This window comes from Pelodiscus sinensis, chromosome 15 (genome assembly GCF_049634645.1).
Source record: "Pelodiscus sinensis isolate JC-2024 chromosome 15, ASM4963464v1, whole genome shotgun sequence".
NCBI classification, from domain to species: Eukaryota; Metazoa; Chordata; order Testudines; family Trionychidae; genus Pelodiscus; species Pelodiscus sinensis.
Genome location: NC_134725.1, coordinates 16,144,929 through 16,158,662, shown reverse-complemented (window position 1 = coordinate 16,158,662; position 13,734 = coordinate 16,144,929). Strand labels below are relative to the sequence as shown.

Here is a 13,734-nt window from a genome sequence, read left to right as displayed (position 1 = left end):
CTGACTTTGAGCCTGGTGGACAACGCTAGCTAGAATTTGCTAAGTCATCTTGTTTTGAAAACTCAACTATTTCTACAATACTGTTGGTATGGAATCCATGGAGTATCCTATGACTTGAAGCCTAAACCATTCTCCTATTAAACCTTGCCATTCTTATGAATTTTGGAAATATTATTTTCAGTAGGGTAAGATAGGAACATATTTAAGATAAGGATAGCATTTATCAGGTAAATGGAGAAGGCCTAGTAGGTAGTCATTCACCCAAAAGTCCAGTAGCTAAGTTTGTATAATGTAAATTCACTTGCTACCACTTAATTTTGTTCTCTAGGTTCCCCTATTCTAAACTAGGAGTTAAACCTACTCTGTACGTGTGTACCATATATAGCTGCTTTTCTCTGACTGGGCTTTCCCAGAACAGCCCCTTTTAACATCAGTTTTCAAATTCATGTATGGCATATCCCACATGCCATACTCAACTTGTACTCCATTGAACATTTTAATGTGAACTGAGGGACTTCCTGTGCATAGATCTGTTTTCTGTTCTCAGACACTGCTTTAATCAGATTTTAAACTAAACAAGCTTTACTGATGCTCAGTGTGTATTGGAAGCAATGTCTTTATTTGAGCTATGACTTCAATCTCTCCTTTCAGTCCTTTCTATGAAGTTTTTGGCTTTATGCATTTGGAGTTTTAAACCTTCAAAAAACTAGCATGTGTGCATGCCTTTCAACAGCGAAAAGCATAAGTGCACTTTAAATTTTAAATGGGTTTATTTTGTAGATTAGTCAGGGTGGCTTTCAGCTAAGAATCATTTGGTCCAAAAGACCAATATGCTGAGACCACAGCCTTTCTGTGGAACAATCTTAACCTTAAAGCTTTCTGGCACTTCCCTCAAGCTATGCCTTGTGTCCTAGGGAACAATTGAAGTTAAACTTTCTCTAAATGTGCTATTTGTCTGCAAACTTAACACTTATTTAATTCTCTCTCCTCCCCTCCCCCTCTTTCCAGGCTTAAGTTGCTGCTACCATGGCTGGAATCTAGAATTCATGAAGGTTGTGAAGAACCTGCCACTCACAATGCTTTGGCTAAAATCTACATTGACAGTAATAATAATCCTGAGCGGTTTCTCCGGGAGAACCCATACTACAACAGCTGTGTTGTAGGCAAATACTGTGAAAAAAGGGACCCTCATTTGGCCTGTGTTGCTTATGAGAGGGGACAATGTGACCTCGAGCTCATCAAGGTTAGCAAACTTGTTTTATAGAGAACAGCAAATATTTGGCAATGTTAGAGTGGTGATGGTGTCAAATGTCAATATTGGTGTAACCAAGTAGAACACTGGCTGAGTTCTACATGATTTTCCCTAACCAAATCTCCTAGCTTCAATGGGATTTTATTTGGGATACATATTAGAATAGCCCTAGGGAAAAATTGTTATAGTAGTGTTGGTACTTTCTACTGTGGGTTCTAACTACAGATAGAGAAGGGCCTTTGAACATAGTTGACTTGACTACTTGTAACCATAGATAGGTTGTCCTGGGTTCCAAATCCCAAATAAGAATGGACTCCCTCTACCATTGTGCAGAGCCACCATGGGGGTGGGGAAGTTTGAACTCTGGTACCCTTGGTTTCTCCTTTACCAGGATGCTCTGCAAAGGGCTTTTGCCTCACAACAGCTAAACTTTCTATCCCCAACAATTGAAGGCTCTGCTCTGAATGCAAGTCCTCTCCTTGGTGAACTGGAGTCTTACTCTAGCCACCTGTTATGTGTGCAGCTCACTGCTGTGGGAATTCACTAGAAATGATGTGTAATCCTTAACTACTCTTGTGTACATACTCAACTCCTATAAAGAGGGTACTAGGCTATAGATGCACTAACATGAGACTGCTCTTGTCAGACTCTAGTTTGAGCCACTTTAATTATAATAGTTGGTGTCTAAGTCGAGGCATTCTAACATTAAGTGCTAACGTTGGTACTGAGTCTAAAATTAAGCAGAAATTGTAAGGAGGCTTGGGCTCTAGGCTAGTTACGTAAGCAACTAGTCAACTATCCAATAATGCTTATTGGATCATTGACTAGCGATTCAACTAGTTGCTTTACCCCCTCTTGCTGCCTCTGTCAGGCAGCAAGCGGGGGGAAGAGTAGGAGCTGGTGCTGGGGAGAGCTGATTCGTTTCTCCTCTCTTCTCCCCTCCCTCCCCCAGCACAGTCTCTGCAGAGTGGGCCAGGAGACGTAGAGGCACAGTGGAAACTGTGTGAGCAGGGATTGAAGTTCTGCTGCGATTCTGCTTTTGAAGTGTACAAGAACCCCACTGGGGCTCTTGTACATTTCAGAGGCTCAGGTGTGACAGGGAGCACAGGGCCAGTCCCATACTGGCACTGCATTCCCTTCTGGGCTTATGCTTCTGATCTGTAGCAAGAGCCCTGCCAAGCTCTGCCTATAGTTCAGAGGCAGAGGTGCCCTAACCTACTTGTCAATGGGATTTCTATCAACAGTTAGCACCTTAGTGTAGGGCTGTTAATTAATCTATTAAAATGACTTGGAGGGAGGGGCAGGGCAGAGAACACACACCTTGTCCATTCAGGTTGTCACTGAAATCATAGGTGTGCGCACAGGGTGTGCCGGGTGTGTCCAGGCACACCTTAATGTCTCCGTCCAGCTAGGGGCTGCTGGAGGAGGAGAGGAATTCGTGACTGGGCACCGCAAACCCTCACTTTAAATTCCCCACGGCCATATATGGGGCACTGTGGGGCAGAGCGCACATGCTCAGGGTGCTAAAACACCACGCAACAGGTGAGAGGGGAGACACCTGGCTGTGTTGTGATGTCACAGCTCGGGACTTTCAAACCGTGCAGCCCAGCTCCACAAGCAGCTGAGGCCCTACTACAAATGCCAGCCAGCCCAAGCCATTTTTGCACTCCAGGCCCCGCAGCGCTGCCCCTTATGCACCCAAGGGCGCCCCCACCCGGCCCAGCAGCACCATGTGGCCCCCCTGAGGCACCTCCTCCCCCCCTCCCCACCCAGCAGCACTGCAGCAACCCCTGAGGCACCCTGGGGATGCCCCTGCCCAGTCTGGCAGCACTGCATGGCATGCCCCCCCCCAGTGCCCTGAGTGTGCCCCAGCTAGGCCCTGGCCGGGCTGTAGCTTGGGACAGCTCTGACTCCAGCCCTGTGAATTGGAAGGCAGAAGCCAAAAGTAAAGGGGGGGGGCGGGGGAAGAGGAAGGGGTGGGAGAGGAAGGGGATTGTGCTGAAGTGAGGGGGCAGGTCAGGAGAAAGGGGAAAGTGCTAAGGGACAGGGTAGAGGAGAGGCAAATGCCAGGGGGCCAATGGAGACAATGAGGAAAAGGGCAGGAGGGGAGGTGTCAGTGGGGGGGGGGGGGGGGGGGACAGGGTGATGCTGGGAGAGGAGAGGGTAAGGGCTGGAGGGGAGAAGAGGGTGCTGGGAGAAGGCTTGAAAGAAGGGGTGGGCATGAGAGAGGCAGGGATGGAGCAAGGCATGTGTGAGGGCATGAGGGGAATGGGAGCAGAGGGTGATGAGGGGGTGGCCATCAGGAAAAAAGGGGCAGTGAGGGAATGAGGAGGCACCAGGAGGGTGCAGGGATAGGGGAAGGTGCAGGTGCCAGGCAGGAGCAGCCCTAGATGAGCTGCCAGCAACTGGTGCCTTAGGCGAAATGTGTGATTGGCACCCCCCACCTCCAAAGCCCTCAGTGGCCGTTTATCTTGGCACCCTAGGCAACTGCTTAATTCGCCTGTATTGACGGGCTGCCACTGATGCCAGGGGATTCTGGGGGTGAAGCAGAAGGGCAGTGGCCTGCAAGGGAGGGACCAGCACCAGAGGAGAGAGGCAGGGCAGGTGTGTAGAGGGAGGTGTTAGAAGAGGGGATGAGGAGGGGTAGCTCACATGATCAGAGTGGGGCTATTGGAGTAGGCACAGAGGGGAGAGAAGGGCTGGTGGAGGGGGCAGGTTGCAGGAGGGCTGAGAGCAGTGAGAAGGGTAGGAGTCAGGACAGCAGAGGAGGGTGAGGGGTTGGCGAGGCAACAGGCACAAGGGGAGCTGATGGAGCAAGGGGAAGTGATATGGCAGCAGAGGGAAAAGGTAGAGGTTTGAGACTTATTAACTTGGGTGCCACAGTGACACATCCAAACAAGCCACATGAACTCAGTATTGGTGCACAACACAACTCATTCTGCTCATGGGAGGAAACTCTTAGAGGGAACACTTCCCCCAGCCTCTCCACCCCAAGTTAATGTCACACACATTGGGGTAATGCAACTGCAGGATAGTTGCATGAGGGGAGTTTGGGGGGAGGGCAAGCTAATCCCTATTGGTAGAAGGATAATGGGAAAAGTCCTTATGGGGAGGGGAGGGGCGTCACACGACACCTTTTGGTCATGTGTCCATCTTGCTCAGTGTTACTTCCAGAGGTGTGGCCAGTAGGGGTCAGGGGTGTGGCTAATGGGGGTCAAAGTACATTTTTAAAAAATTCTTTGGATGCACACCCTAATGAATGTGCTGTGCATGGCCCATGGATAAAATATAACCAAAAGTTATGCTGAGTCTCGACTCACTGTGCAATCAAGATAAGTAGAAAAAATTCATATACATTCATTATGGGAACTAACTTCTCTGCTGTGCCACTGATAAGCTTCTGCACAATGTTTCAATTAGGCAAAACTGGTTCCATAACTAAGCTTTTAAGTAACTGTTTGGGGTACAATCTGTGAAATTTTAAAATGTACAAAATAAACTTTCTGGTGCTGCTTTTTTGACACTTAAGTCTTTGACAGTGAAGCTGAATGAAAGATTCAGATAACTGACATAAATTTCCTTCACTCCAAAATAAATCTTTCAGATCTGAAATTTGTTAGAAGCCTGTGTACCTTGTGGCTTGAGACAGATGTAGACATGCTATGCCAACTTTTTATGGTAAAAGAAAGAAGCTTTGCATAAGATTCTGTCTGCCATGAGTCTTTTAGATTAGAATGTGGGTAAGAATGGCCCACATCACACAGTGCCCCAGACTAGTTGTTTTTTAATAATACTACTTGAGTATGGCTTTTTGGCACTGAATCAGACTTGGGTGATATCTCATTCTCAGTGTTCCCTAACAATACATGTATTCATGGGGTTTTGGGTTTTTAGGTTTGCAATGAGAACTCCTTGTTCAAGAGTGAAGCTCGTTACTTGGTACGCAGGAAGGACCCAGAACTTTGGGCAAATGTCCTTGAGGAAAACAGTCCATTCAGACGACAGCTCATTGATCAGGTATTGTAGAGTAATTGGCTCTATACATTGAAATTGTTTGTGCAGTGTCTTCTGACCATAGAATCCATCCTTCTGCCCTCTTAAAATACTGCTGCCTGCCTATCAACCCATCTATTTAATTGTCTATCTTCTGTATAGTGTCCAGATGGCTTCATCTGGGACAAGTCTAGTAGAATCCAGTTGTCTGGTCTCTAATACCTGCCATAAAAGTATTGCAACTTGAATTTTATTTGGTATCCTTTAAAACTAAGGGAGACTGCTAGTGCAGTAGTACAGTGCTGTGATGCCAAGCACACATTCTGGCAAATCAGTATTTCAAAGCCACCTATTGAACAGACTGAAAGAAAGCTTTGGTTGCCAGAATCTTCGGACGCAAAGTTGCAGTGTAGGTTTCGCTTAATGTTTCAGAACCTTTGTGGGGTTCCTGACTTAGTGCCCACTTCAGAGGGCTGATAATTTCAACATAAACAAGGTTAAGACCAAGGAAAAACCCTCTCAACTACTTCCAAATGTCTTAAATTAGGTTGTCCAGACAGCCTTATCAGAGACACAGGATCCTGAAGAAGTGTCTGTTACTGTGAAAGCTTTCATGACTGCTGATCTACCCAATGAACTAATTGAACTTCTTGAGAAGATTGTCTTGGACAACTCTGTGTTCAGTGAACATAGGTAGGTGGAAGATGGTACCCATTCTGTTTGGAAGAAATAGAAAAGTATGTGTTGTGGCTCTTATGCAACCCTTTAACCCTCTGAAATACCAGACTCTGCTATCTATAGGCTATCTTTAAGTGGATATACTCTTTTTTGTACAAAATTAAATCTAGCAGCATTAGGTGATGTGTTCTGCTAAAGGTGAGTAGCCACTGCAGTGATTAAAATCTTGAATACCATAACTTGAATCTTCACTTGACTACAACTGAAGTCATATGGCCAGTATATTAATGCAAAGGAATGCAGAAACTTCTGTTCCAGTGAATTGAAGTGTAAAAAGTAACAATCTTATTGTACTGCTTTTGATGGCTATAAAAATGTGCTAGTCTATTGTCAAAAACTTGCTTCAAACCTTAATTTTGGACTTCACTGTAGGGATATAATATTGTAGTCTATTAGCATTAACCTATAAGCTTTTTCTTTAGACTACACACATTTCCCCCCCCCCCCCCCCCCCCCCCCCCCCGGTAAATTTTTTTTAGCAGGCCGGGCCAGCAACGAACCTACTCCTGCTGTGGATCTGCATTTAAAGTGTATTAGGAGCCATTCCAAGAGGACAGACAGACAGACCCACCCACCCAGACAGGGGCTGCTGCCACCCCACACTGCTGCATCTAAGGCAGCAGCATGGGGCAACAGGCAGCCTGTCTGTAAGGGGAGCTGGTTTTTAAATTGACTCCCCTCAAACCAGCACCTGCCTGGCACCCCGTGCTGCTGCCTCTTATAGAAGCAGCAGCACAGTGGTAGAGGACTCCTCGGAAGTGTAGCTGAAGCGCACTGGCTGCCAGCCCCGCCTCTGGCTATACTAGAATAGCTGACTGACTAATAAGAATTCATGAGGTTAATTGACTATTCAATTAACTGATATTTAACATCCCTACTTCACTGCCTGTTAGTGGCATTTTAGGTCTAGTAGTAGGTAGCACATACTGCTTCTCAAATGCCAATTGTTATCCTCTTTCTGTTCATAGGAATCTCCAGAATCTACTAATCTTGACTGCTATTAAAGCTGACCGCACTCGTGTAATGGAGTATATCAATCGTCTGGATAACTATGATGCCCCTGATATTGCAAATATAGCTATCAGCAATGAGCTATATGAAGAAGCCTTTGCTATCTTCAGGAAATTTGATGTTAATACTTCTGCAATACAGGTGAGGTGCAGTCATGGCTACCAGCTCATGGTTCCTACTGGGTGTTACCTGTCACTTCCACTTGTACATTCAAACTGTAAAGCTAACTCTTGAATGACTAGTAGATTTCTCCAGAAGTTAAATTTACGTGTAGATAAAACTGCAGTAGGACATTCAGTATTTCCATGCATGTTCTATGGCAAAAGTCCCTCCTCTTCCCAGCCAACATTCAAGAGCTTGAGAAGACAAATCACACATCTAAATATAATTAACATAATTGGTCATTCAAATTAAGTAATTCAGACACCAATCTCTCCGGAGTTTCTGTGAGTTTAAACTTTAATCAGTGTTGTCTTTGTCCCAAGGAGATTCTACCTCTAGGTAAGATGAACACATTTTTCACTCTGAGGTAAATGTGCTTGAAAGAGCTGCTCTAAATCCAAAACGTGGTTGCATGCTTTTGTGTCAATATGAGTAACCCTTGTTGGTCATCCTCAAATAGAGGAAGAGCTCTAGGCATTTAAAGATTAAGTATAACATTGCAGACCTTTATACTTGACACGTTCTTTTCTCACATTATAGGTTCTGATAGAGCACATAGGCAACCTGGACCGTGCCTATGAATTTGCAGAGAGATGTAACGAACCAGCTGTATGGAGTCAGCTGGCCAGAGCACAGCTCCAGAAGGACTTGGTGAAGGAAGCCATCGACTCTTATATCAAGGCAGATGATCCCTCTGCTTACATGGAAGTTGTCCAAGCTGCTAGTAAAAACAGTAAGCTTAAGGCCTCATCAGTTCTGTAGCTGGGCATCACTTTAATGAAAACAATGGTTTACTCTAATGTTCTCTGGGGAATCTTTAAAAGTATAACAGTGGGTAGGAAGACTGAGCCAGATTAATAAAGAAGTTCAGGCAAAATAAGTTATTGTCCCCAATGACTAACGTATGGAATTTTCAGATCTAGTCTTTCAACATCCGTTGTGATTTCCCTGACTTAAATTCTCAAATTACTACATAAAATGAGAGCGATAAATACTGATTGCATGCATTCTGGAGTAATCGTGATCCAGAAGAATTGCATGAATGGATTTGATCCACTCCAGAATTGGTAGCTACTTCATTTCACTTTGCTGACTTCATGTCTAGTCCCAGCAAGGCACTGTGGCTCTTCATCTTCGGCAGTGTAACTCATTCCTTAGTTATCTAAGCTATGTTTTAGAGGACAGCCAGTTGGAAGTGATTCAGAATCAAAGGAGTGGAATAGGAAATTTATGTCTCTTTTCCCTCTGTTCAAGATAACTGGGAGGATCTGGTTAAATTCTTGCAAATGGCCAGAAAAAAGGCCAGAGAGTCCTACGTAGAGACTGAACTTATCTTTGCTTTGGCAAAAACCAACCGCCTTTCAGAGCTGGAAGAGTTTGTCAGTGGCCCTAACAATGCTCACATTCAGCAGGTACGTCCTGTGTTTATAATAAAATAGGAAGGGCCTTTACAAACACCCTCCTCAGGTCAGAAATTTCCTGACTCTCAAAACAGGACAAGCTTTCACATTTTGCTCACATTGCCCCATTCCTGCCCTCATCACTCCAACTCGGTTTATCCTGGTTTTTATCTCTAGGTTGGAGATCGCTGCTATGAGGAAGGAATGTATGATGCAGCAAAGCTACTCTACAACAATGTATCTAACTTTGCCCGCCTGGCATCTACCTTGGTGCATCTTGGAGAGTACCAGGCAGCAGTAGACAGTGGCCGCAAAGCCAACAGTACCAGGACTTGGAAGGAGGTAATGAATCTTGCCTCATTTTAATCCACTAGAATCCATTTTCTAATGCATGGTACTGCTTACAGAGAACATAGGTGCTTCTCTCAACTGTCAAATTTACAGTATTTAATGCTGGTATCTTAGCCCTAGATAAGTTTGTGGAATACTAGACCTGTAGTACTGACTTGCTATGTTTCCATTACTAGGTATCACATCAAGGTACTCACGTTTTCCCAATACTACTCTTCCATAAGACTATTTCTTAGTTGCCATGTTTTGCAATCACAAATAGAAGGCTTCACAAGAGCAGTCTATACAAGATACGATGCATACTTTGGAAGTCAGAGCTCAATAGCCATTTTAGAACCTTTGTTTTAAATGGGATAATGGAACATGACTAATTCTACTGAATTGATACATCTTCCAGTCTAACTTCAAGTGCCTTGACTTATTTAACCTATGTCTGATAGTATCTTTGTTTTATGTATAGAAGGAATCTTTTTACTCTTACAGTTCCCAGTTCACTTAGGATAATGTGGTGCAGTAGTCTGGGTGTCGAATGTGAGTGACTAAAATCATCCCCTTTCTTACAGGTGTGCTTTGCCTGTGTGGATGGAAAGGAGTTTCGCCTGGCGCAGATATGTGGTTTGCACATAGTAATCCATGCAGATGAACTTGAAGAGCTGATTAGCTATTATCAGGTTAGATTGTTTTAATCCAAAGGTGTAATTGCCTGCTTCCTGTTCATAGGGTTTGCTAATGAGCCTTAAAATCTGAGATGGCAGCAACTACACACTCCACAGTGATATGGTAACGGTTGGCATTCCCAGAACTTCAACAAATCCTTCGAGGATTTATTTTAAAACCACTAAAGCTTAACTTCTACAAAGCTTCCTTAGCTTTGGAACTTTTTTGGAGGGATTGGAAACTTAAACAATAGTGTGGGGAGGTGAGGGGGGGAAGGAAGTCTTATGGGTAACTGACTTACTGCAGACAAAGCAATAGTAATTTTTTCCCTTTAAGTGCTGGTCTTACCAAGCGTGGAAGGTTTTTATTTTAGATTTTTAAACGTAGCTAGGTTTAAAAGGGAGAGCATCTTTGTACAATGGAATAAATAAGAGGGCTGGTATTTCCCATAATGCTCAGCCTTGAAACTTCTGTCTGAAACTAGCTCTCCATTGGCAAAAAAAAAGTCTTGCAAGAGAAGCAAGTCTAACTACATGAATTTCACAGCTGCAGTTGACATCTTGCATTTTCCCCCAATGGGATGTCAACAGAAGGAATGTTCCCATTGACTTCCCTTGCTCCTTGCAACAGTGAGGAGTACTGGCACCAACGCCTTCAATATTCAGTTTAGCAGGTCTTTACTAGACCTGCTAAATCAAATCCCAGAGGATTGTTAGGAGCATCAATCCCAAACTGAGATACAGCCTCAGTGATTTGAAGCTTTATGTCTGTTCATGCTATGCTGTCCTCTACTGTGCTATGGAAACTTTGCTATGGAAACTTTGAAAAGGTATGTTAAGTCAGTTATGTTGGCCACTTCCATCTCAGGATCGTGGCTACTTTGAAGAATTGATTGCCCTCTTGGAAGCTGCTTTGGGCCTGGAACGTGCGCACATGGGAATGTTCACAGAACTTGCCATCTTGTACTCCAAATTCAAACCTCAGAAGATGAGGGAACACTTGGAGCTCTTCTGGTCCAGAGTCAACATTCCAAAGGTAGGAATCTGCTGTATTAAACTCTTAAATAGCTAGGCAAGTGAGCAACATGCAATTCGTGATTTATCCTTTTTGCCTATACCCAGGTGCTCAGAGCTGCAGAACAAGCTCACCTCTGGGGAGAACTGGTCTTCCTTTATGATAAGTATGAAGAGTATGACAATGCAATAATTACAATGATGAACCATCCCACTGATGCTTGGAAAGAAGGGCAATTCAAAGACATAATTGCCAAGGTAATCAGACTACGATCTAATTACTGGACCCAGTTAACTTTTTTGTGAAAATTGTTACATGCTCCATACTCTAGAATTCTGAAGTACTAGTAATTAAAATTTAAAATCCATACTAAATGAGTTTTCATATTTTAGTTGAAAATGTTCAAGTTTAAATACAAACTGCAGCTTGTAAATAGTATCTATACAAATTGGAAATTCATTTGAATCTACTTTAAGGTCAGATTTCTGTAAGACATTAATATTTGTCAGTGCTTATAAGATGCCACCAATTCAAAAGTATTCAGCTTGTCTAGAATTATTGGATGTGTATAAAATGTCTTTCAAATGACAGGAGTTGGCCCTTTATGGTGTAGCCAACTAGTTCTCAGACTCTAGCTCAGTATTCAGAATAGTATGGTTGACTTGCCATCTAATTTTTAGAAATGTGGCCTTATTTAATGCAGTGAAAGATATTAAAATGTAACAGTTAAATCAGTCTGCTAATCAAAAACATTGACTTGCTGTTGCATTGCTCATTATTCTGTGTGATCCTATAAGACATATGTGGCTCAAACATCCCAGCGCTGTTGTACTAGCTTTTTGCTTTGCAGTACATGTACAGACTGAAATAATGAACCTAGTAACTGCAAGAAAAGCTTTTAAGTATCCATTCAATCTCCTGAGAAAAGCAGGCAGTTGCTGAACTCTTCTAGGCTTTCTGTACCTAGCTTTCTTACCCCTGCTGCCCCTTAACTCAAGGCTATAGCTGCACTAGTGAAATACTTTGTAGTGTCAGATTAGGACCTGAATCTTGTACAGATTCCTGGAAGCAGGCAGAGCAAGAAGCTGACAAGTTAGTTCTCTAAATGAAGTTTTGCTCCAAAAGGCATCTGTGTACCTGGCAAGTAATTAAACCCATCTGATACTTCAGTGTCTTGCAAAGCTGACATTTTTCTGAATCTCTTTCCTTTGAACATAGTTAAACTTTCAGATGTAAAGACGGTCTTTAATCTAATCAATGTCTCCCCTACCCAGGTGGCTAATGTAGAGCTGTATTACAAAGCCCTGCAGTTCTACTTGGACTATAAACCTCTACTGATCAATGATCTTCTATTAGTATTATCTCCACGACTGGATCATACCAGGACAGTCAGCTTTTTCTCAAAGGTGAGCCTATAGTCATTACCAAAAGCTGATACAAAAACTAGACTCTTCCTCTGGATTTCAGTGCATTCTTGTCCTTGATCTGAGAGTTTGGGGTCTTGGGCATGCAATAGCAAGCATGCTGACAGTGCTCATCAAATCACTTGAAGTAGGTCTCTTTCACAGCTTGTGGGTCACATAATACTGTGGGGAGGGGGAGGGAACAGATCCAAATATCTTATCTAAATTTAAATCCTCATGGTCTAGCTCTTTCATGACACAGAATAAAATTCATCTGAATGACTGAGCTGCTGGCAGCTATACTGGCTTGCTTAACTTTGTCTCGAGTACTAAATTAGAGCCTGATTCTCAGGAGTTTTTAGTGTCCTTCCAAGCAGTGCTCTTAATCTAACCTGTCTCTATTGCTACTCTGCTTCCAGGTTGATCAACTGCCTCTAGTGAAGCCTTACCTGCGTTCAGTCCAGAACCACAACAACAAAGGAGTCAATGAGGCTCTGAACAATCTCCTGACAGAGGAGGAGGATTATCAGGTAAGTCTTCCAGATAAATTACATTAGAGCAGACACTCTTGCATTTGCTTAATGGTGTGAAAACTTGCATTCCTTTCTCTTCTCATGCCTGCTAGTTATGTTAATCAGCTGCACTGAATACTCTAAGAATTCTTCATTTGGTCTTAAATTGACCTGAATGGTATTGGCAGGAATGTAAAAGGGGAGAAGAGTCAATCCACCTCACCTTAAGGGTCAGGATAAAGTAGTTCTGCCCTTTGTATGTAATAGGCAGAAATACCCTACAACACTTCTCCTATAGCAGATTCCTTCTAAAGTTGCTTCTTTAGATAGCCAAGATCCAACTCTGTATTCTAATGTGGCATTCTAGGGGGTCTCTTTTTAAGAACTCCTTATGTATGTAACAGGCTTGCCAAATGTACTAGGCAAATAGATCAGTTACTTCCACTGCTAAGAGGGTACTTAGCACTTGTGTTAATGGTTCTATACTTGAGTAATCCCTCTCACTATGCAATGTGGGACTGTCTCCTGTGGAGTAAACACCTCTTCTCTGAATCTTCTAATCAGAGCAGCCACTTGCATAGGAGGGATGTAAGCATCTAGTCTACTATCCAGTGAGCATATGCTTATCCCATGACTTGACTAATCACTCCCATTCCTCCCTTGCTGCCTCTATCAGGTGGCTTAAAAGCTGTTTCACCCAGCACTGCTTCTGCGGGAGTCAGGAGGCAGAGGTGTAGCTGGGCGCAAGCCGGGAATCAGTTGATGCCCAGCTTGTCAGGTCTCCACACACTCCTCTCCCCTGCTGCACTTTAGCTTTTTAAATGTATAAACCTACCAGCTCTAATACACTTAAAAGGCAGAGCTGCAGCTCTGCAGTTTCCCCTGTTTATCAACTAGTTGAATTTCCATCAACTAGTTGGTTGGTCACAATTTAACATCCCTAGTACATACTGCAGTAACCTAGAACTAACAGACCCCAAAGCCAAAGTTAATTCATGCTGGCCCTACTACCATAGGGTAGGTCTACACTACCCCGCTAGTTCGTGAAATGAGGAGTAACGGTAGTTCGAACTAGGCTTCCTAGTTCGAACTACCTAGTTCGTGCCCCGTGTAGCCGCGCTGCACGGGGTTCGAACCAGCGGGGTTTTAAAAATGGCGGCTCCCCACTTATGCAAATGAAGCCCAGGAAATTCAAATCCCGGGCTTCATTTGCAAGTGCGGTATGCCTACATTACCCTCCT

The 13,734-nt window shown here is 43.7% G+C and overlaps 1 protein-coding gene and 1 long non-coding RNA gene across 5 annotated transcripts in view; one reads left to right on the top strand and one right to left on the bottom strand.

The window, feature by feature from the left end:
• LOC142818481 (uncharacterized) overlaps positions 1–13,734 on the bottom strand; it is a 42,387-nt gene that overhangs the window by 813 nt on the left and 27,840 nt on the right. The window lies entirely within an intron of this gene.
• The window catches only part of CLTCL1 (clathrin heavy chain like 1), a 56,316-nt gene that overhangs the window by 34,150 nt on the left and 8,432 nt on the right, over positions 1–13,734 (top strand). For all 4 annotated transcript variants that reach the window (XM_075898239.1, XM_075898237.1, XM_075898240.1 and 1 more), the window contains exons 17-28: positions 1,009–1,243; positions 5,147–5,269; positions 5,793–5,938; positions 6,952–7,135; positions 7,697–7,889; positions 8,411–8,568; positions 8,734–8,898; positions 9,471–9,578; positions 10,432–10,599; positions 10,686–10,835; positions 11,853–11,984; positions 12,401–12,511. In XM_075898239.1, the coding sequence (XP_075754354.1) occupies positions 1,009–1,243; positions 5,147–5,269; positions 5,793–5,938; positions 6,952–7,135; positions 7,697–7,889; positions 8,411–8,568; positions 8,734–8,898; positions 9,471–9,578; positions 10,432–10,599; positions 10,686–10,835; positions 11,853–11,984; positions 12,401–12,511 (1,873 nt within the window). The remainder of the gene's footprint in view (positions 1–1,008; positions 1,244–5,146; positions 5,270–5,792; positions 5,939–6,951; positions 7,136–7,696; positions 7,890–8,410; positions 8,569–8,733; positions 8,899–9,470; positions 9,579–10,431; positions 10,600–10,685; positions 10,836–11,852; positions 11,985–12,400; positions 12,512–13,734) is intronic.